Here is a 24,058-nt window from a genome sequence, read left to right as displayed (position 1 = left end):
CCTTCCAAATTTAAATCATTTTAGAGCAATTCCACCCCTAAGGACTTTGCGCCAGCACCCAGCGCATTTATCCACTCAAATGAACAGTAACAGACTCCAATGAACAGTAATAGGCCAAGGCATCTCCACCCCTAAAAAAATGCGCTGGCACCTAGTGAAAAAATGCGTTGGCACAAACGATCTCCATCCCTACAAAATGCGCTGGCACCCAGCCCATTTAAAATATTTTTAAATTTTGTCTAAAAGAATAAAAAAATAAAATAGTTTTAATTTCGGATAGGATTTTTAACCAATCTCGTCATGCCACATGTCATTATCTGAACGTACTATTTTGTGAATAGATTTCCGATAATATTTTCGACCAATCCCGACACGCCACGTGTCACTTCCGGTTTACAATAATTTAGCCAAGATTTCGATAAGATTTTCAACCAATCACGTAGTGCCACGTGGCATTGTCCAGAACCCCATCCTTTCTTTTTTTGTCCATATAAACCCTACATCCCTACATCCATCCTCACACCAAGCTCAATCCTTCTTTTTAGCTCAGAATCCTTGTTCATCGTTTTCAAATCTTGAGTTTTTATTACAATGTCTTCTTCAAGAAGGGTGTATAAACAGTTGCAGGAGCAACAACAAAGGTTGTTGGCACAACAGGCAGAATTGGCCAATCTCGAGGAAGGTGGAAGTGGAGGTGGAGATGAGGCTTTCTTCATGGAGGAGGATGAGGATGATCACCATAGAAGGCAGAAGGCCTCACATTCCCGCCGTGTCATTGAAGCCGTGGGTCAGATAGCCAAACCAAGACGTGTTGCAAACCTCGATAGAAAAAGGGAAAAACGAGGTAAAAATCTATTGGAAGATTATTTTATTCCCAATAGCATATTCCCTGATCATATTTTTAGACAGCGTTTTAGAATGCAACGAAATTTGTTCAACAAAATCATGAGTGATATTTGCAACCATGATTCATACTTTGTGCAAAAAGAGGATGGTTTTCATCTTATTCCCGAGCAAAAAATTACGGCATCCTTGCGAATGCTTGCATATGGAGCATCTGCAGATCAAGTGGATGAGATCGCGAGGATGGGAAAAACAACTGTTTTGGAGTCCCTGATGCGGTTTTGCTCTGCAATTGAAGCCCTCTACACCAATGAGTACCTCCGGACACCCACGCCAAGGGACATACGAAGGCTTCTGAGGAAGGGTGAGATGCGAGGCTTCCCTGGCATGATTGGAAGCATGGACTGCATGCACTGGACTTGGAAAAACTGTCCAAGTGCGTGGCAAGGAGCATATGGCAACAGAAAAGGAACCAAAAGCATCATTTTGGAAGCGGTGGCTTCATTTGATACATGGATTTGGCATGCTTTTTTTGGTGTTCCAGGAGCTCAGAATGACTTAAATGTCCTTGCCCAATCCCCAGTGTTCGACGAACTGCTGCAAGGAAACTCGCCGAGATGCACATATACCATTAATGGTACCCAATACGAGGGATCATACTACCTTGCAGATGGCATTTACCCAAGGTGGTCAACATTTGTCAAAACAGTGGCACATCCACAGACTGAAAAGGAAAAACACTTTGCAAAATGTCAAGAAGGGTGTAGGAAGGATGTCGAGCGTTGTTTTGGTATCCTGCAAGCTCGTTGGGCGATTATCAGGGCTGCAGCTAGAATGTTTGATGTCGAGGCTCTTCGATCCATCATGATGACGTGTATTATTCTCCACAACATGATTGTTGAAGATGAGTATGATTATGATGCCGTCGATGAATATGAGCCGGATCCGATGAACAACTCAAGAACACGTATCTATTGTGCTCATGATGGGACCGAAGATCCAGTGCAACACGAGCCGTTGGAACGCGATGGACGTTACAATGAATTGATTGTTCAGCGGTACACTAATGTGCAAGAGCCATACTGGCACGTAACCCGCCAGAATGACTTGATTGAGCACCAATGGGGATTGCATGAAGGCGAAGATAATTAGAATGAGGCTTGTGGTTGAAGAATAAATTGTATTTTTTTTTAAGTTTATGTAATTCTATATAGTGTGTTTTGTTTTTAAGTTTATTTGGTGAGTTTATGTAATTCTATGTAGTGTGTTTTGTTTTTAAGTTTATTTGGTGAGTTTATGTAATTCTATTTATTTGGTGAGTTTATGTAATTCTATGTAGTGTGTTTTGTTTTTAAATTTATTTGGTGAGTTTATGTAATCTTATTTCATGTGTTTAAATAAAGTACAAAAGAAATAAAGTTTTAAAAATAAATAAAGAATTACATTCAAATTGCATAATAAATTAAATAAAAATAAATAAAGTTTTAAAAATTACATAAGAAATAACATAAAAATTACATAAGAAATTACATAAAAATTACATAAGAAATTAAATAAAGTTCAAACCTAAAAAAAGAAAAAAACATAAGAAATGACATAAGAAATTAAATAAAGTTCAAAAGAAAAAAGAAAGAAAAAACATAAAAAATACATAAAAATTATACAAAGTCTCTCGAGTTAGGATATGTGGTGCTAGGATCTTGGTTGTCACAGAAGTAGCTAGAACCCCCTTGACTTGTTTCCGCATCTCTTGCACGCCTCCTTCGCATGACATCTCTTTTTTCCGATGTCCAAAAATATTTAGAATTCGGAGACAGTCCTACTAGAGACTTGCTCATAGTGTCACGATCTGCTTGAGCCATCCTTTCTTCTCGAAGCAATTCATTTTCTCGATGAAGTGCTTCTCTAACCAGCTCGTTCTCTCGATTAACTATTTCTGTTTGTCTCTCAGTCGCCGCATCACGGGCCTCAGTAGCTGCTAATATTGCTGCCATAGCAGCAACTTTTTCCTCATCTCTAACCTTTTCTCGTGCCATGTACAGTTCACCTTGGCGAGCAAGTTCCTCCATATATTTAGTGTAGTCATTCTTGGAAGAACTACCTTTTTTCTTTGACGCCTTTTTACCTACGGGCCTGAGGGACTGACGAGTCGGTTAGGTCTCGGGCACTTGTTCAGGCATCCCTTCCGTGTCTTGAAATGTGTCGGCTTCTTGTTCGGCCATGTCTGGTTCTGGAGAACTATGTAGACCCATACCGTGCATGACAACTTCTGGACTAGTTGCCACAATTTTGTATTTAGGGCAATCTTTGACAATTTGCCAACATTCCCATCTAGTGAATGATTTGTTCCCGTTCTTTGAATTGTAGAATGCTTGAGCTTGTAGTGTCTATAAAAATGTGGGATAATATAGTGTTAATTACATGCGGGTGTAACACAAATAAATAAATTCAAAATATTGATACGGGTGGAATGCATATAAATTACATAAAAATGACATAAGAAATTAAATAAAATGACATAAGAAATTAAATAAAAATTACATAAAAATTACATAAGAAATAACATAAAAATTACATATGAAATTAAATAAATCAAAATATTAATGTGAGTGGAATGCATATAAATAAATAAAAATATTGTCACCTGATCCGCTAAACTTGTCCCACTACGGAGGTTACCGGAAGCATGAGAGATGACGTTTTTCCAACAAGTAAAGGATGCGTTTAGTTTTTTCCAACGACCTTGAAGACCTTGACTAGTTCTGGCGTTTTCTCCATGTACATCGCAAAACGCTTTCGTAATTTTACTCCACATTTCTCGCTTATCCATCTCATTACCCGTAATCGGATCATGAGTAGTGTGAACCCAACATTCACACAACGTAACATCTTCAATGAGCTTCCACGAAGACATTTTTTTCTCTTGAAATGTAGAAAATATTGAAATGTAGATAGTATAGAAAGTGTAGAAAATATTGAAATGTGGTGTAAAGGTAGAAGATGAGGGTTAGGTATTTATAGGAAAAAATTAACATTTTTCAAAATTTTCTGTAATTTTTTTAAAATTTTCTGTATTTTTTAATAATTTTTCTGTATTTTTTAATAATTTTTAATGAATTTTAATATATTTAATTAATCTGAACCGTTGGATTTGAAAAATATTCAAATCCAAGAGCTAGGGAGTTGCCACGTGGCCAACGGTCATTTTTATGACCGTTGGGCTTTTTTTTTATTTACTTTTTGTGAAAAAAACTTGGACCATTGATCTTTGATCCAACGGTCTATTTTAAAAGTAAAATTTAAATTTTTTTTTACCGTTGGAAATCCAACGGTCTAGAAAACTAGCCGTTGGAAATCCAACGGCATAAGGGAAGCCACGTCGCCAACTCGGGGGGGGGGGGGACTGAGTGCGCCTGCACGCGGGCCCGTGCTCTGAAACCTTGTCGGGCACTCGCGCCACGCCTGCGTGAAGCGCACGCGCCAGGCCAACTCCCCGGCTTCTGTCTCAGTCTCTTTTGCGCTGGGCTCTTGCCCAGCTCGGGCTGGGTACCAGTCAACATGAAGGGATGGAGTTGATTGACAGGGTGCTGGCCCTGTTTTTCTCCTGGGTCCTGGGCAAAATCCACTCCGGTGGAATTGCTCTTATATTCATATTACTATGCCGATCCATTTAAAAATATATTATATTTCAATCATTGGGAAATTTCTACATAAGTATGATTGTACCGACACTTTTATACCTAGACTAATTCATTGCCTCTAAACATGTAATATAACTAAACTAATGCACTTAAGAAGAAAATATTATACCTACACCATTGCACCTCCACTATGGCACCGAGACTAATTAATGTACCTACACTATGGTACCTAGACTAATGTACAATGCAAGACTTTGCCATACGAATGAAACAAAAAAAAAAAAAAAAAAAAAAAAAAAAAACTCATGACACTTGTAAGCCAAATTGATGTTTGACATATTTATGACGTTAATTGGTTTTTCTTTGTTTGGAAGCCTTCATCGGATAAATGGTTTTCGTAGTGATATAGTATTCGGAAAATAGTTTATGTAGTAAACAACAAATTAGGAAATAAACTCTTGTAGTGAGGATTGTTAGGAATTGAGCCCCAAATTAAAATTTATGTTAAGTCTCGTCAGTATGTTGCTATGAGTCTCACATACAAGGTTAAATTAGTCACTTTACATCTATTAACGCATTACGCCTCTTTCTGTTTCACACTAACAAAACAGAAAAATCTCATTTAGCCTCCCCTAATAACCCACATCTCAACTCTCACAGATTTGCAGGGGTGTAAAACGATTTTGACTGCAAATTTTGTCTCTCTCCTGGTTTCTTCCATTTATATTTCTTTGATTGATTTATTTATTTTTGGTCAAACGATACATTTGTTAGCTTAAATGTTAGATTAGAGAGCCAACGGAGTTCGAACCCACGTCATAGTGTAAGAGCAACATTCCACTTCACCACTGTGGTAGAGGGCCACTTGCTTCTTTGACTTATTTTTGGGTAAGAGAAGTTTGAGTTCAAAACCAAAACATAATTCGGTAGCGATTCTTCCAACTGAACTCATTGAAACACAAAACAAAGAAAAAATAAAACCCAATTAATCAAATGACTCAAACAATGCAAGTTGTAAGAAAAACAAAGAAAGCCAAATTACATGAAATTGGTTCGGCAGGAATCGGTGAGCTAAAATGGGAAGGAAGGCCTATCGTTTTCTGTAATTGGTGTTGGAACTTCAGAGCTTTTAGATTTGAGTCGACGATTTCAATTCGAGAGCCTCTCAGTCTCCAACCCCATTTTTCAGCAAAAACTCCAGCACCCACACGTAGATAGCGATTTCATGGTTTTAGTCTTTCAGACTAGGGGAGGGACGCTTTATAGGCTGATTTGAACGCTTACCGGGTTAATAGAGCTGAAATGATGAATTTAACCTTGCACTTGGAGCTCACGTGCAATCTATTAACTGTAACTTGACGGAGTTTTTAATCTGGGGCTCGATTCCTAACAGTCTCCATCACGATGGTTCAATTTCTAATTTTTTTTTTCTTCACTAGATGGGCTATCTTCTGAATACTCTATCATCATGAGAACCATTTATCCGATCAGATCTTGTTTTAAGAAAAGAAAAAAACGATAAGAACATTGTTGACAAAATCTTTTGCAGAATTTTAGGGATGAATTGGATGATTGAATGGTACAACGGGCATCCCTATTCATAAACTGTTTCCATCAAAGCATCTGTTTGCAAAGGTCGTGATTGAAAAACAGTCAGACGTTGCATTGTTTCATGTAGGAACGATGAAAAATACCAAACTAGTTCAGAGCTAAATGCTCTTGGGGGTTTCTTGAGCGAGAAGAAATCTAGTTTTGGTGTTGTCTTTGTAAGAATAATAACCTAACTTGTAGAAGCCGATGAAGAAATAATTGACGGAATACACCTCAATTTCCTCTTATTTGAATGGATATGTCACTGAATTTTATCCTTTATTTTAAAGTTTTAACATTGAAATATTTAGTTATTCCACGAGGATCCCATTAGAATTTGGAATTAACATCTGTAAAGGGAGAAAAAAATTTATGTACTCAAAACACAAGTCAGTACATTATATATCATAATATAAGGGATACTGGATAAATATACATTTTTCGTATCTCTCCCCTTATATTACGACACCGATTTATGTTCTGTGTATACCACAAAATCTAAACCCAAGAAGAATCTTTGAATATTTCGGGAATTTTATCAAATTGGACATGCACAGGACTTCTTGTGACATGTCGAATTTGAAATGCGTCGAGGTTAAGTTAGGCCCTTCCAACGAATTCGAAATGGGTCGAAGCCCACCTCCTCTTCCACCTAAAAAAATACAGGCAAAACTCTGCAAGTCCAAGACTGCATGCTCCATTACCTCGATTCATCTCTCTCCTCTGCGAAGATGGGGACCGCCAGTCGCCCCGGCAAGCGGTAGCCACACTCCCTTTACCTCTTATTCTCTCTCTCTCTCTCTCTCTCTCTCTCTCTCTCTCTCTCTTGCGCGCGAGCGCTCAAGTACGTAAAAAGGTAAAAACATTTCATTAACTTCCCCACAAACCATAATCTTACAGTTTTACTGACTGACCTGTGCTATGTTCTTCTCATTTCTCCGATCACCCTCCATCTAATTCATTGTTTCCTGTCGTTAAGAAACTAAAGATTCCAACTTTTGTCTTGCATGATTTGTTTTGGTTAGTTCCCAGAAAAGAAAATGCAGCGCTTGAATTTGATGTTGTATAAGCTTGGTTATCCCATAAGGTGTGTCCTTTTTGCTTCCAGTTTTGTACTTGAGCTGATTATGTTTGGTTTTTGGAACCCTAGGGCGATGGCTCGAAGCCTAACGCTCCCGAATTACGGCTGCTAGCTCGTTGGAAATACTTTACCAGATCAAGGTACCTTAACTTTTGTATTGGCAATCCCTGAATTCAATAGCTTTTGCTTAATTTAGTGTTCCGTTCGAAATTGGGAATGATGAGCCCAGTTTCATTGCTTGAGAAAATTACTGTGGCATTCGGCTCTTTCGCAGTAATGGCGACTTTTTTTATTCTTTTGCTTAATCCAGGTATTAAGGTTTGCTTAAAATTTAGTCCGCTTCAGTTATTAGATTTTAGTATTGAGGGGTATGATGAATGGGAACAATCGAAACTTTTTCGAGAAACGCCGTATTATCCAGTTTAAAAGAAGAGGGGGTAACAACAACTATAAGAAAGGAAAGTGGAATGATTCAAGCAGTAAGCAACCTTCAGAGGATTATCAATTGCTCAACACTGTGTATCGTATTCTCTGCCCTTCTAAAAGCTCAGTGGTGTTATTGGGAAGGTTTGCAACATAGTCAAAGCCCTTAGAGGAGACCCCAGCAAACATTTAGGTTTCTGATTCTGTTCTTGGCTCAGATGAGGGAGTAATTCTTATCTTTAGCTCTCCAACAAAAAATTCAAGCAAACAAAATAAACATGAAAATTTAGGTGAGGGAAATGAAATGGAGCCGCATTGTGCTGCCCCGGATGCTCTGTTGAAAGTTCATGACAGGATTGTAGAGGAAGATCGTTTTGGTGGAGTTACATTTGATGATGACAACGAGAACAGTGTTGTCACCACAAGACTTCTAGTTCCAAACAATATGGTGGGTTGTCCTTCCTCCAGATCAGCTTCCAACTTGTGCTATGGAAACTGATGAATTGGTGCTGGTACTCTTTCGATTTTTGTGCTCCTTCCATGTTCTCTAACATAGGAAAAAATGTTCCAAAAGAAGATTTTATATGATGTAGATGTCATTAGACTTTTGATTGAGCTAATAGAGCAAATCTTATGACGTCGTATGAGCTCATCTGTTGATTAAAAGTTAATTTTTTTCAAACTTATTTTTGTGTTAGAAATGAATTTTGTTGTTTTTAATTTCATATGTGTTCCCAGCTGTGTATGTTATTATTGGGAAATTTATTGGTGCTCAAAATATATACCCTAAATATGTCTATGTATACAAATGAAGGTCCGGTGGTTCACGTATGCAGTCACTGTGTGTCAGTGAAGTCTGCCGCTGGAAACTTGTGGGTGTATCGAGAGTTTTCTTGTCTTCTTTTTACATTTGTAAAAGCATATGATTTTGTAGCTTGGTCACTTTCAATCTCCAAACATGCTTATATGAAACTCACATGAAAAGTTCTTTGTTTTTTGTTTTTTGGTTCCTATATTAACTTTCAACAAAAGTGAGAGATATCTGCATAACCAAATGTGACAAAGAGGGCACTTTATGAAGTGTCTAATCTACTGCATCAGAATCCTAGGAAGGACAAGCCTCCTTCAGGCTTTCCTATGCCTTTCCTTTCACCTAGAAATCCGATGTTGTCTAATCGGGCTCCTTCCCACACTATGTTGCCAATGTCATGGACAGGAGGATATGAAAACCGTTCTGGATTTGTCCAGGGTGGTTTTAATGGTTTTCCTCCTGGACATGGGGGTGAAGCTCTAGCTCTAGCTGAGTTTTCATGAAAATTATGTGTTGAGCTGGGAAATTTGGTGGGTTATTGGCAAGGGCGGTTTTAATGTAAAACAATTCCAACTGGAAACAAGAGCCAGTATTCATGCTCAGGATGCCTCAAAGGATTCAGAAGAAAGTGTCATTCACGTCTCTGCTTTTGAGTTATGCCATACACAGCCATTTCCTGTCTTTAACTTCTTTTCATATTGGCTTAGAAGTGTTATTTGCATGGACAACGTACCATGCACCAACTGTTTGCTGGTGCCTGTGGATCAAGAATGTGCTAGCTGTTGTGGAATCCCAGATCACAAACCATTGAGACAATTGTTGAGCTTCAGAACAGAACAAGTGAATTCTCCGATAAAGGCATAATCACTACTAGGCTTCTTGTACTTGGATGCGTCCTTGGACAAGGAGGTAAGTTATAAATCAGATGAGAAGGAGAACTCAGGCTGATATTTGTGTTTACTCGAAGGATGATAGGCCAACATTTTGGTTTATCTTGGTTTGGAGGAGTATTGATTTGATTGCCTACCTTTTGCGGTTAGTTTTTAGTTGATTTTTTTTCATGAGATTGACAACTTTTTTTCTTTTGTACTTATATTTTTTATGTAGAGTTTATTGTTAACTGAAAGGTCACAAATTACTCAAGAGTATAAATAATAAACTGCCTTGAAATTGTTAATTATGTCTTAAAGAGTTTAAATAATAATCTTTTGTACTTATATTTTTTATGTAGAGTTTATTGTACTGTTCTGGTTTGATGAGGAATATTTTGTATTTATTGTGGATTAATAAAGCTTTCTGATTAGTAGCTGAACTTCTCACACACATAGGCATTGATGGTAATATCTGAACATCAAGATTTGATGGTAATATCTGAACATCAAGATTTGATGGTAATATCTAAACATCAAGATTTCCATTTTCAGATGAGAGGTCACTTCTTCAAGCGTATGCAGCCCCGATTGATCATGATGATGGGCCAACCCCAACTGATCGTGAAGCTAGGCCAGAGCTCGCAATGGAACAAGGGCTCAATGCGGGTAGTATATATATATACCTTGATCCCTCACAAATTAAGATATTGCGGGGGAAAGTTAGCAGTTAACAAAGTTAAAATAAAATATGGCATGCAGGACATGAGAGCAATGCAAACGATATCCATGCAACTTTCGTCAAATATGTGAAGTCTAATGACTGGGATAAAGCGATCCAGTTTCTTCGCGACCATCCCCAGGTAGGAAGTGAAAGAATTTCAAGTGGCGGTACAGCTCTTCACTACGCAGTCCGGCCGCTTAACAACTGCAGCGTGCGCAATATAGAACAGTTGGTGGAGTTAATGGCATAGGAAGACTTGGAAATTCAAGACACATTCGGTTCCACAGCTCTGTATCTTTTAATAACATTTCGTCAAAACAGGGTTGAAGTAGCCAAACGCATGGTTGAAAAGAATGACAAATTACTTAGTATTTTAACTTCCGGCACTGACGCCTCTAGTTGTCTTCGCTCGGAGTTTGTCAAATGGGGAAAGAATGGCTCGTTATCTCTATTCTGTCACTCCACGCCAAACACTGCACGTTACCGATGCCTCTCAACTGATTTCTCTCGGCTTTCGTTACAAACGATTTGGTAAGAGAGGGAATCGATCGACTGACTTTCAAACATGACCAATTATTAATGTCCACGCCCTAGCTATATCTTCCTTTGCCCGTGTGTGATCTTTTTGGTTACATATTTTATCTGCATACTTACACTGTTGTTTTTCACACTGCTATTATATATAGATATTGCGTGAGATTTGATTCAGCGTTACCCACAACTAGCCATGGCAAAGGATCATGACAGAGAATTCCCATTAGTAACATTGGCAAGTGACCGTTTTGCATTCAAAAGTGGAAGCCGACCCAATTTCTGGAAAATGTTGATTTATTACAGTTAGTTCAACACTGTTGTTTTTTTCCTCATATTTTCCGTTTTTAAAATTACCTATTACCCTCCACAATAAAAGTCCTTTAGCTCTACTTTGTTTGAAAAAATAAAAGGGGTCTTAAACTTTCCTTAAAGAAGATTAAAATTTAATAAAAACCCGGTATTAAATTGGATATTGGTTTTAGTCCTTTAATGTGTACTTAATTCAAATTCATATTATATTTTTGTTTTAATATTTAATAGATATATCTTATTTAATGTCATTACATTAAATTTTAAATTTATTATTATACACATTTGAATTCATTAATTTTATTTAACTTCCTCTAAGTAGTGTACCTAACCGTCCGTATCTTAATATATTTTTACTAAATTAGTGTACCGAAATGTCTATACGTAAATATATTGTACTACCTAAATGTATTGTAGTTAATTAGTGGCACATAAAAAAATATGCAAAAACATAAGTCTATCGAAAATTCCGTACCTAAATATATAATACTAAACCAAGGTACTGAAATGTTGGTACCTAAATCTATTATACTAAACTAGTGTACCAAAGTGTCCGTACCTAAAGATATTATACTAACCTAGTATACAAAAATGTTCGTACCTAAATATATTGTAATGAATTGGTGGCATGTAAGAAAATATGCAAAAATATAAGAGTACCAACGATGCATCAATAAACAATGCTATAACCTAAAGGTTTAGTATGACCACCAATATCATTCATATTGTTTCTAATTTAGTCAATCACTTATTATTTGGTATGAGATTTTATTATGAAATGCCTTGGTCTATTCTCCAACACACCTCTTCACTTGTGACTTTCCCATAAAAAACTGATATATTATTTTTTCTTTCTTTCTTTTTTTTCTTTAAAAAAAAAAAAAACTAGTCTACTAATTATATTGAATCTAACAACAGTCTTATCGAGAGCCCAAAGTACTAGAGTCAACGCACATCTTTTCGAAGGATTGGTCATTAAACCAATACCTTTAAGTTACAGCTAGCGTAATTTTTTGAAAGCCTCTAAGAAATTGGGCCTAAAACACATTGGAAGAATAACATGCCCTAAGGCTATAATAAACTTTTTGGCTTAGAGTGAGTTACCACCAACGTTACTGAAATTGTCTTTACTTACCCACATATTATTATGTTTATCAAAAGGTTCGGTAATATTAGAAATGAAATCTTCCAAATATAAATTGTGTATTATTTTATTATATTTCTGATATGAAACTTAATTCTCCAGCAAGAACATTTTTGCATATATACTCTTAGTGCTTCTTGAATACTGAACAAGCGCTGCGTAGCAGTACTGACGGTTGTTTCTTTGCCTAACCATTCATTAGAATTTGTTTAATTAACCAGTGACATAGAATCAAGGGTTTGTATGAATTCGAAGATGGATGATAATCACACCCAATAAATAAAATAATTGTGTCCGCATATTAGATTATTTGTTTGGTTTTGTGATTGCATGTACAAATTTTTATATAGTCTATAATTCTCATTTAATTCTTTAAAAATGTTCCAATTTAAATTGCTCAATTTGATTTGTAGAACTCAAATTTCTATTTTCAAGGCTTAATAGATGATTAGGTAGGAAAATTTAAATGGAAAATTAAAAACCAGTCGATCTAGCCATATTAGACTCGTATCTGGAGCACCCAATAGTTTTTGAAGCTCGATTTCACTGTGGCGAAACTCGATTCAAATTTGATTTTTTCCACTGCACAGAATAACAGATTCACGCCCAAATTAAGCAATTAAACTTGGAGGCCATGTTAGTGTTAATAGATTTGTAGTTAATTATGAGAAGAACTTGAAGGAAAATGGGATGATTTTCGATTTTGATTTTCTGAGAAGAAGATGAGAGATGCAGAAAATTGCAGAGATGATTTTCAGTAGGAATATTTCATCATCAAATTCATTCAAACGAAGTGTGTGAATTTGTTACCATTACAAAGATGAGGGATAACAATCTCTCTTACATCAGCACAAACCAAATCTAATCATCCTATGAAATACTGACACATAACATGAGCTAACTTACTAAAACAAAAAATAAGTGATCCACATAGACTATGGTCCATGGCTCGCATTGCATCGATAAGACTGAATTAAAATAGACAATCAAGCAATCTGCAAAAAGTGTTTACACATCAACTCTAGCAGCTTCCCAGAATCCAAAATACTTGAATTTGATTGCGTATCGAGCTCTCGATTATTTATCAAGGAGATATTAATGACTTTAATGTGATAAGTGCTTCTTTCAGTTGCAATTAAAGGAAGTCATTTGACTAATCTATGAGCAAACGTGCAGGATAATTACCAATTTACTAATTAAAAAGCTCATAACTGCAGACTCGTATTGCCCCAATTCAATATGTAGTGTTGTTGTTTTTCAATAGTTAGGTGGGGCTTCTAGGGGAAAAAGGGACGGCAAGCCTCAAACCTATAGGTGACCAAGGTCACTACAAGAGTGCTTGATTTCCAATACGACACTAGCCCTCCTCAAGCTTGGACGGAGGGAGGTAAGGCCCAATGTGGTCACATGCCCCCTCTCATCCTATTTTGTTTGCATTACATATTATTCAATTAATCATTCTTTTTTTTTTTAACAAATTATTCAATTAATCATATTAAAATAATGAAAATCTTCTTTTGGTTTTTAAATGCCCATCCTTCATTTTTGTATATTTTTCTCATGCACTAATGTCTAAACGTTATTGAGTTGCATGTATTTGGTTAGTTAGTACAATGAGCATTGGATTGTCAATACAACAATTAAAGACAAAATTAAACAATAGAGTAATAAAATTAGGCATTTTGTAACTAATTTTTTCAGCATTTGTAAAAGAACTAGCTTTATTTGTCCAAAAAAAAAAGCTCAAATTTTTTTAGGTGTCCCCTCTTAGGGCTGGTTTGGTATTGCTGTGCTTTGAAAAAAAGCTGCTGTGAGAATAAGCGGCTGTGCTGTGAGAATAAGCGGCTGTGAAATAAAGCAGCAGAGTGTTTGGTAAACTTTTTTGTAAAAGTGCTTTTGGAAAAAAAAGCAGTCTGATAGTGGGTCTTTTCATTAAAGGAGCATTGTAGCTCCGTGTGCTTTGAAAAAAAGCCAGTTTTCCAAAACTGCAAATAACAGCTTCAGCTTTTTCCTTTGATTTCAGCTTATTCTCACAGCAGCTTCCAAAATAAGCCCTTTTTTTCAGTTTACCAAACACCTAAAACCCTTACAGCTTTTTTTCATGAGTGCTTTTTTTTTAAGCACCTCACTCCCAAACTAGGTCTTAGTTAAATTTCTGGCTTCATCCCTGTCCTCAAGTGTTGTTAGACAGTCTGACCTTGTTTCATTTGTTTTTCTTGCTTTTTTTTTTTTATATTCACATATGCTCGGTTGACATGAAATCTCGTTGAATAAATGGCATATTGAATATGACAGCTACAATTGTTCCTACAATGCTTAACCGTAAAAACCTATGATGATTGGAGTTCTCGGGTAAAGACCTACTTGTTAGCCGAAGATCTTTGGGACATTGTCAAAGGCACCCATGAACCTCAAGAAGAAGAAGAACGTAAGGCTTGGAAGAAGAAGGATGTCAAGGCCTTATATCCCATCTAGAGTTCTTGCGGGGATGAAAGGTATAAATTTATAAAGGACAAAACCACAGCCAAAGAAGCATGGGATACTTTGTTTAATTTCGAAGCCAAGGCAGAATTAACAATTACCCGAAGTAGGTACGTACAGACAACAAAAGTTGGAAAAAAGAAAACCTGATAAATATACGGTAATGGTTGTACCTTGCAGCTTGGTGATCTATTTTAAAATTTGATGAGAAATATTTAGTAATTATTGTGGATTACAGTATTTTCATTAATGAGAAATGTGATGTATCAGATGCACAACAAATACTTTTTGACTAGTATTTTACACACTTATGCATTTGTACGAAGAAAAAGGAAAAAAAACAAATTAAGAATTGAATGGTTAACATCTTTCATCTAATCATAAAGATTTTCGTTGTCACATAAAGTCGGCCACTGGAGTAAGGAACTAAGTTAAAATACAATAAAAGGATGAATAGTAACCTGCACATATATCTATCCAACCAAAAGAGAGTTGGCCAAGTAATATAGGTGGTACACTTTTGGATGGACATGGACACATGGCTAAATGAAATAGAGTTCGAAAGTTGAGTGTACAACAGTACAAGTGCCATCTTGCTCAGTTTGGAGATGAGGTTTTACGGATGGATAACCAATCCAATTTGATGACAAGAAGTAAAATGTAATGCACGTATATAGGAGGATGTGTGGAAGTTTCAAACATTTATGAACTATTAATACATAAAAATTTGATAAAAATACGTAAACTATCAATGTGTAAATATATATAGTAAATACCAATCTTCACACTTCAATCTAACGGTCACAATTTTTTTTTGAAATAAACTAAAATTAAAAAAAAAAGTATATGAATATTTTTTTTTCTATAAATATTAAATCATATTCTTCACTCCTCACACCAAAATTCTATTAAAATATCATTTTTTTACGTTCCAATCTTATTCAAAATCTCGGCAAGATTTCTAATAGATATGGATACATAGACAAATCATAGTCACTAAAAATGTTATTAGAAATCAATGATGTGATTTATAAAAGTACATGAAATATGTATAAAATAAAATAAAAAGTTGTTTTTAACTCTGTAAACGAAGTTAAAATGCCAAATCCATTTTCCAGTCGTGATAATGTGATGAGTTGATTCGTCTTATCGTTCATTTTTAAAAAGATATCATGATCTTGAAATAGAAATCGAAACCACTATTCTTCATAAATAATATTATTTAGCAAAATAAAAATATGGGCTTATTCTATATTAATCTTTTTCGTTGAATAATTATTAAATTATTAAATCAAACATGAAAAGTAATAATAATTGTAAATAACAACTGCTTACTGTTCAAAATGGGTGCATGGAGAGTGGTTTTTGAGGGAATTGGATCCTCTCTGACGCAAACCCTCGGGATCTTCCTGATCCAATAACACGGGCCGTTGGATTTTGATCCAAAATCTAACGGCTATAATTATTATAACTTCTATAAAAATCCTATGTTTGTAGCTGTTGGATCAAAATCCAACGGCTCACATTAGTGAGTCAAGAGGATCCCGATGGTTTTGCCTCATAGAGGATCCAATTCCTTTTTTTAGAGGCTAAAGCAAGTATTCAAATGAATAGTTACCGCCCCAACCCCATTCCTAGACTCAAATATTTCAAAATTGGTAAAAATGCTCTAAGGGCTTCCTTTTTGCTTCCATTTATCTGAGCTGTGTATGCTTTGGTTTCGGGATCCTAGCTAGGGTGCGGGATTGAAGCTGAACACCCAACAAATTACTGCTGCTTCGCCACTAGCTCGTTGAAAATACTTTACAAGCTGATAATATGCACAAATTAACTACATTATGGATGAGAACAAGCACAAATTTTGCAAAAGACGCCCTAATATTCATTTTAAAAGAAAATTATCAATCATTGGGAAACTATGTGCACAGTAAACACTGGCTTTCTGAAAAGGTCTATGAATTGAGAATCACGCTTGCTGCAGACTCCAGAAACCACTCGTTCCTCAGACAGAATAGATATGAAAATTGTGATTCGTGGATTTTGAGCGGCCATCGTTTGTGGTGGGAAAAGAAGAAAGAAAAAGATGGTAAACAAAAAATAAGACATTCTTGACCACTAAGAAAAGGACCAGCCTGCCTTTTGTGTGAATGCAAAATAATCATTGCAATGGTGGTCCCATATGTTTCGATTTTTTAACCGACACCGAATCAATCGGACATGAATCCTCTCCGGATCCAATGATTTTAATCCACCAAGTTCAATCATCCAGGTCATTGAAATTTAATCTAACAGCTAAAGTTATTATAACTTTTAAAGTAGGCCCCTATTTATAGCCGTTTGATCAAATTTCAACGATCCAGATGATTAAACTTGGTAGATTAAAACCATTGGATCAGGAGAGGATCCATGTCCGAATCAATCAACCACATTGTCTGTGCCGTTGTTGGGTATGACGGTACCATTATTGAGTATGGCCAAGAAAAACTATGTCTGATTACTGTTGTGGGGATTCTAGTAGTGGTTGTTAGAGAGTGTGCCCAAAAGAACGGCGTCTGTTGTGGGCAATTCTATTAGCAGAGACTAGAGAGAGTGCCCACAAAAACCGCGTCTGATGTGGACTGTTCAGGTATTGCGTAGTACATTTCAAAACTTTTGCCTAAAAAATATCATCAAGTTCACGTGGGATATAATTTAGATTTGGAGTCGGGAATCTTTCTTTAATCACTCGATGTCATGCACCTTATTATGCACTTAAGATGGCAAAATCGCATTCAGTTTTTGACGTTTGAGGAGTGACAGGAGCTTCTCACTTTCATTATTAAATTTTTTTTAATTTCAAGTGATATTATACACCAATCGACAAATAAAAATTATATTTCTATTAGTTCGAAGTCACTTAATTTCTTAAATTAAAGAGCATGGTTAAAATAAAAAATTTCTAGGAACTTAGAATGAAAAATTTCTAGGAACTCTTAAGATAATTTTTTTTAATATTTGTGTGTGTGTGTTTGTGTTTTCTAATAATGTATGCACTTCAATCTTAAAAAAAATATCCAACTTCACTTTACACTTATGATTCTTCTTGTTTGCCATGTTTGGTGTGGTGGTTGCAGACTTGCAATCATAGGTGGTTGTGGCGATGGTTGTGATGTTGGTTATAGCGATTATGGTGGTGGTGTTAATATGATGTATAGTAATTGGGGATGCAAAGGCAGCAATGGTCGTAAGGTTGGCAACATCAATTGTTGTGGTTGTGGTTATGATGGCGGTGGTAATGTAGTGTATAAAGCGGTAGGTAATATGGTGCTCACTTTGTTTTGTAAGTGAGAAAATACGTGTGTAAAAAGATAAACGTCCTTTAATTAACTAATAAAAGTACTACAAAAATTGAAAATATTTATTAAATGAGCTAAGCTCTACTTTTTATGAAAGCAGCAAAGCTGCTTACTTTTTACCAAATGTTTTAGTGCTTAACGTTAAAGCAGTGATTGTGGAGGCCCTCTTCCATGAAGTTTGATTTATCATTCTCTGAATAAAATGCTATCGTTTATTTTCATAAATAAAAAAAAAAAAAAAAACTTTAAAGCAGCTTTTTGGTGAAAAAAATATGATACCAAATAAGATCACCGTGAAAGGAAATGTCAAATTATAATTAATGGCTAATGTGATAATTTGAAATCTTATGTCAAATTTTCTACTTATTCAACCGAATTGTCAAATATTATTTTCTTATTAAAATATATCTTTAAATGGTTGTAATTATTAAAAAAACATGTTGAAATAAAATTTTTATTTGGTGAAATGTTAGTGGAATGACCCACCATTAAAATTAATTAAAAATAAATTTAACATTGATGTCAAATTTGACTTCTAATTTTAAACATAAATTTTGAATTTGATAGCTTATGTGCCATTTTGACATTTTTCAAAGTTTTGTCCTTCATCTGATATGTCAAATTAAATTATTATTTTATTACACTATTTTCTGTTCATAATATATTTCAAAATTTTACATACATAGATAATTGATAATAAAAAATCATATTACTTAGACCATCTCCAACCTTGGGCTAAAAGCCAAATTACCCCCCAAATTACCCCCCCAAACACTCTCCAACCCATGCTAAAATTTTAGGCTAAATGCCAAATGCTATTTATGGGCCAAATACCCCCCAGCTTCCCCCCCGGGCTAAATGCGAAATGTTTATCAGAATTTAAATTTTTTTAGATTAAAATGTTCATAAAATTAATTTACAATAATCTACATATTTATTTTTTTTTAAATTGATTTAAGAAAAAAATTTAGGCTAATTTCATTCTTTAATAATTTCGGGCTAAAATTTTAGGGTAAAAGGGTTGGAGCAGAAAAGATGTTTCTGGACTAAAAGCTAAATTTTCTGGGCTAAAAAATTTGGCTTTTAGCCCAAGGGTAGACCATATCCAACCCTGGGTTACCCTGGGCTAAAAGCCAAATTACCCCCCCCCCAAACACTCTCCAACCCATGCTAAAATTTTAGGCTAAATGCCAAATGCTATTTCTGGGCCAAATACCCCCCAGCTTTCCCCCCGGGCTAAATGCGAAATGTTTATAGGAATTTAAATTTTTTTAGATTAAAATGTTCATAAAATTAATTTACAATAATCTACATATTTATTTTTTTTTTAAAAATTGATTTAAGAAAAAAATTTAGGCTAATTTCATTCTTTAATAATTCCGGGCTAAAATTTTAGGATAGAAGGGTTGGAGCAGAAAAGATGTTTCTGGGCTAAAAGCTAAATTTTCCGGGCTAAAAAATTTGGTTTTTAGCCCAAGGGTTGGAGATGGTCTTAACAAGGGAATACAAATACAAATAATTTAACAAAAGTATAAGAAGCCTCAAATCAGCACCAACCCTAAAAGACCTGCACCAAAAGATCTTCATGAACTAGCAGCCGCTGCTGGCATTGAGATTAGCACCACTACCTAAGCCACCTGAACACGTGTGGAAAGAGACTCGGAGAGACCAACAGGCGAGGATGGGGGCGGAACGCAACATCTTCATTTGGTAGGGAAATAAGTGGCGGGAACTTAGCAAGCTGAGGGGAGATTATAGTAAAGATATTGCAGGTGAACCGATTGGTTTTAATAGGGGTTGGACATGCTAGGTTAAGAGGTGGGCAACGAAAAGACGGATTGAGATGAGGAGAATTGAGATAGAGGTGGATGTGGGAGGGGACTAGACCGGCACAGAAAGAAAACACAGAGGAAAGAGAAAATGGAAAAGAGAATAAAACAATAAAAAAATTAAAAAAATAAGAGTTAATAATTAGCTTAAAAATATTTGTAGCTGCTGTCAAATTTGACAGTAAGGGCAATATATGTCTTCCAATGTCATGCCATATCAAATTTGGCTTCTCGGTTTGAAAGCATTGTTGCTGTCTTTTATTACTATTATTGCTAACTTGAACTTTTTGACATCTCCTTTGGAGATGCTTTAATCACATAACCTTCAAATCCAATTAGTAGATAACACTTCAGTTGGAAAGTCTTTGGAAAATTTTATTTAAACCCATGTAATCTCTTTATACATCCAACTTAAATTTTAAATGTTAATTGTCTATTTTACCATATTTCATAATTACTATTAAGTAACAAATAAAATTAATAATAAAACTCAAATTTATCAATAAACCCATACACTATAATTAAACTCTAGCATCACTCTTTGTTTATCCTACATAACCTTAACAGTTGTTATAGAGAAAAACAAGCTTTTTTTTAAAAATTTATTTTATTGATATATGGTGATTTTGAAGTTTTAAATCCTCTAATTAAGGTAGGACTCGATTTATGGATATTTTATTCGTTTAATTTAACTTTTTTTAGAGTTTAGAAGATGAGCATTTGGGTTTCAATTTTTTTTTTCATCAATCTCGCTTAGTACCCTTTGTTAAACTTTCTGCAACAACAAATTGTTGCAAACACTCTCCCGGTGTCTGTCTGCACCCCAAAACACACTCCAATACGATTTCTGCTGCTGTTGCTGGTACATGTATGGTTGCCGATGTCCTATGTCCACATGCCTTCCAATACGATTTACATTTTTCTTGTAACTAATCAATGTTTGAAGACACTGATTTAGGAAATGAATCGTCCACAATCACTTCGGATAAAGAATTAAATAGCTAACAAATCCATCTTGCCTGATAGCTTTTCAAAAGCTAAAATCATTGGATGGTTGCACAAGTCATTAATAAAGTTAAGAGTCAAATGGGTGTAAAGATAAATTTGCATATTGAATTAGGTTTGTAAGGGTATTTTAGATAGTAAATTTGAGTTTAAAGAGATATTAATAGTTTAGTTAAAAATCAAATGGGTGCAAAAAGTAAGTTGGGTGTAGAAAGATGTTACATGGGTTTAAATAAAATTTCCCAAAGTCTTTTGATGTCAAATATGCACAGCAGCATTCCATCTAGGATTTTGATCTAAGAGCATCTCCAAAGGAGACGTCAAATTCAAAACATCAAATTTAAATTTGATGGCTGACTTAGCAATTTGACATATTATTAATATTTTCCTTCCACTCGGTATGCCAAAATTTATTGCTTCATTTATTTATTTTTAAAACAAGAATGATAAAATTTGAGTTGTTGTTGGTTTAAAAATAATAAAATAATACTTAAATATGCTAGCATTTAAGGTAAGGCAAGTGGAATGCTTTTGGAAATATCAAAAATCAAATTTGAAGGTAGCTTTAAATTTGGCATCTCTTTGTCTATGTCAGCTGAGCATTCTTTTTCATATCATCTCTGAAATCTCGGTTGAAGTAAACAGTATGTCATTTGTTACCGTTATATGTTCATGTGACATTTTTAACATCTCCTTTAAAGATGGTTTAGGAGTGTTGATTGTATTGCAGCTTAAGAAAAGCACACAGATCCATGTTAAATGGGTGGACACATAATAGAGGTATAGGAAACTAAATTGTAATCCTAAATAAGATCTATTTTTCATTAACGCTGGGTGTGAGATTAAATATTGATTTTTTTTTGTACCACCTACAATCTAGCTAATAATTATTAACTTTTTTTTTAAAATTATAATAGAAGATTTTTACTTACTTTCGTTTTCCTTTTTTTTTTCTTATTATTCTAGAGAAATTTTATTTGAACGTTTATAACCTCTTTTTATACTCAATTTACTTTACACCTATATTATTTTTAATTAAAAATTAATATCTCTTCAAACCCAAATTTACTACCTAAAATACCCTCACAAACCCAATTTATAATGTAAAGTTACTTTACACCCATTTAGAAAATAAAATCCCAAATTGAATAATTTAGTGAAGTTTCTACTTCTTTATGGGAATGAAAGCTTAATGGCGTTCGACTTCTAAGGACAAGTTGAATAATTTGATGAATTTTCTACTTGTTTATGAATCTTCCATATTATTGGGGTTCACATAACTTGAACAATGTAACCTATACTGTGAATCGGACGTGGAATCCTTTGACTAGCATGTTTTACTACACTAGGAGAAACGCTAGGGACATCGGAAGTGAAGAGTATCAGATAACACTTTGGATTAGTATTTTGTTGACTTATCGTAGCTCTTCTCGCTATTCACTCCAAATTGAGAGCAACTAGGTTGTTTTACAAAATAAAATATAACATTTTTTTAAGTGGAAGACTACATATGCATATTCCTAAGCAGATATTAAACAATATCAATACAAGGCCGACGAAACTCTCAAGTTCAGTAGTCTCATCTCATCGCCCTGACTTATCATGCTAATGACATAAATACTAATTAGTTCCATCGCAAAGGGTTTTATGGTCCATGTATTCTGCCCATAAAATAACATATATTGCAAAGTACAACACTTTAAAAGAATTAAATAAGTAAAAATGCAGTATTATTATACACCACAATTTTGTTCTCCTGCTCAATAGTTATATGCATCTCATTGTGTCAATTTTAGAACTTTTTATATTTTATTATAATATTTATTTTAGTGAATTAAATAGAATGTTCAAAACTCATTATCACATACATAAACACAATGAAGGTAAATTTGATTGTATGATCGTTTGATTATATATGTACGTTTGATCACTTATAATATGGATACATTTAATTTTATGGTACATTATGTTTCTTGGTACATTTAGAATCTAAATGTATTAAAAGTCAGTACATTTATTTCAAATGTACTAGAAGTTTTAAACACATTTTTTATATAACTATATGTAAAATTGTAAAAAATTAATGAAGTTTTCTTATGAAAGTATTAATGAATTTTTTTAATGTAGGAAGAGACTAATTAATATATAACAATATAAATAAAAAATTACCACTTTTTTAGTGATAATGTGGAATTAGTTAAATTAATATTTTTAATAGAAAAGGCACGAATTTAAAATTTCTGGATTGTTGAAATTAGTTGTTAGCTGGCTTAACTGGATATATATTAAATAAATAGAAACATAGTGAGTGACAATTAATCAAAACGTCTTAATCAAATTTTATAAAAGAACAAATATTTAGTCTAAACAAATTTTAAAAAAAATGTAGGGGATTTTAAATGCTTCAAAAAAATACAATGTGTTTCTAAATATCGTATTGCTTAAGTGATAACAATTCATATGTGTGCGCGCACGCACAAACACACGCGCGCACGCACACACACACATATATAGCATAATGTCCCACACTTTGTGTGTGATAATATCTGTTTTTTTAAATGGGAAGGAGAGAGGGAGAAGAAAGAGGAATGTGGAATGGGAGTAAAATTTAGTTTCTGTGAATTTACTTAACTACCCATGATTTTATTTTGTGGTAGAAGACCAAATTGTATTTTCACCGTCTTTTGGTTGACAAAGAAGGTTTCATTAATATATAGTTTATATATATATGTGTGTGTGTGTAAAATAATTTGTGTACATTTACATATGTACCAATATATATATGTATGTATGTATGTATATGCACTTACATATACATTTGTATACCTCTACATAGGAACCTATGTATATATGTGCACCTATATATGTGTATATGTACATGAATATATGTTTACGCACATATATATATACACCTTCCGGGCTCGGAGAGGTTGGGGATTTCACCTTGATCTTGGCCACAGTCACGCAGACTCACTAACTCAGAGCATCGAACCCAGGACCTGTCATGTTTTTATTATTATTGGGAAGCCGTAGTTCGCGCCCTTACCACTGGGCTACTTGCTGTGGTTATGTCGACATATTAATAGTTTTGTGCATTATCTGTTGAAATTTTTATATACAGTTTATTTCTCATTAACAAATTGTTATTTAAAAATCTTCCATTTTAAATTTCTTAATTGATTTGTAGAAATCAAAATTCTTATTTTTAAGCCTTAATTGATATTAAATTAGGAATTTTAGAAAAAAAAATAAAAATAACAGTGGGCAAGGGCATTTAACATGACGTGATAATAAATTTTAAATTTTAGAGTAAAATTAGATACCATCTATCATTTGTTAAAAAAAAAAAACTAAAATTAAATTTAAAAACACATTCAGGTCATAATACAAAATAATCTTATTTACGCCCTTTTAAATCTAAATGCCCCAAGCAGTTTCG

General features: G+C 34.4%; 2 protein-coding genes and 1 long non-coding RNA gene across 3 annotated transcripts; all 3 read left to right on the top strand.

Moving 5' to 3' along the window:
* The first annotated feature begins 714 nt into the window (after window positions 1–714).
* Window positions 715–1,995, top strand: LOC139193305 (uncharacterized). The gene is made up of 2 exons (XM_070816289.1): window positions 715–844; window positions 1,388–1,995. Exons 1-2 carry the CDS (start codon window positions 715–717, stop codon window positions 1,993–1,995), a joined length of 738 nt encoding a protein of 245 aa, XP_070672390.1.
* A 5,104-nt stretch (window positions 1,996–7,099) lies between these two features.
* LOC139193601 (uncharacterized) lies at window positions 7,100–7,863 on the top strand. The gene is made up of 2 exons (XR_011577926.1): window positions 7,100–7,295; window positions 7,466–7,863. It is a non-coding gene; the product is annotated as an uncharacterized lncRNA (long non-coding RNA).
* A 19-nt stretch (window positions 7,864–7,882) lies between these two features.
* On the top strand, window positions 7,883–10,359 carry LOC139193304 (uncharacterized). Its single transcript, XM_070816288.1, has 4 exons — window positions 7,883–8,026; window positions 9,169–9,298; window positions 9,814–9,927; window positions 10,021–10,359. Exons 1-4 carry the CDS (start codon window positions 7,883–7,885, stop codon window positions 10,230–10,232), a joined length of 600 nt encoding a protein of 199 aa, XP_070672389.1. The 3' UTR covers window positions 10,233–10,359.
* The last annotated feature ends 13,699 nt before the right edge of the window (window positions 10,360–24,058 follow it).

The sequence above is a fragment of the Malus domestica genome, chromosome 17 (genome assembly GCF_042453785.1).
Source record: "Malus domestica chromosome 17, GDT2T_hap1".
Taxonomy (NCBI): Eukaryota; Viridiplantae; Streptophyta; class Magnoliopsida; order Rosales; family Rosaceae; genus Malus; species Malus domestica.
This window is presented reverse-complemented; position numbering and strand designations above follow the sequence as displayed.

Coding starts and splice junctions, on each gene's coding strand:
- LOC139193305 (XM_070816289.1), top strand. CDS start 715: ATGGAGGAGGATGAGGATGATCACCATAGAAGGCAGAAGGCCTCACAT. Junction 845..1,387: donor TAGAAAAAGGGAAAAACGAG/GTAAAAATCTAT, acceptor TTGGTGTTCCAG/GAGCTCAGAATGACTTAAAT.
- LOC139193304 (XM_070816288.1), top strand. CDS start 7,883: ATGGAGCCGCATTGTGCTGCCCCGGATGCTCTGTTGAAAGTTCATGAC. Junction 9,299..9,813: donor ATGCGTCCTTGGACAAGGAG/GTAAGTTATAAA, acceptor TTCCATTTTCAG/ATGAGAGGTCACTTCTTCAA. Junction 9,928..10,020: donor GGAACAAGGGCTCAATGCGG/GTAGTATATATA, acceptor TATGGCATGCAG/GACATGAGAGCAATGCAAAC.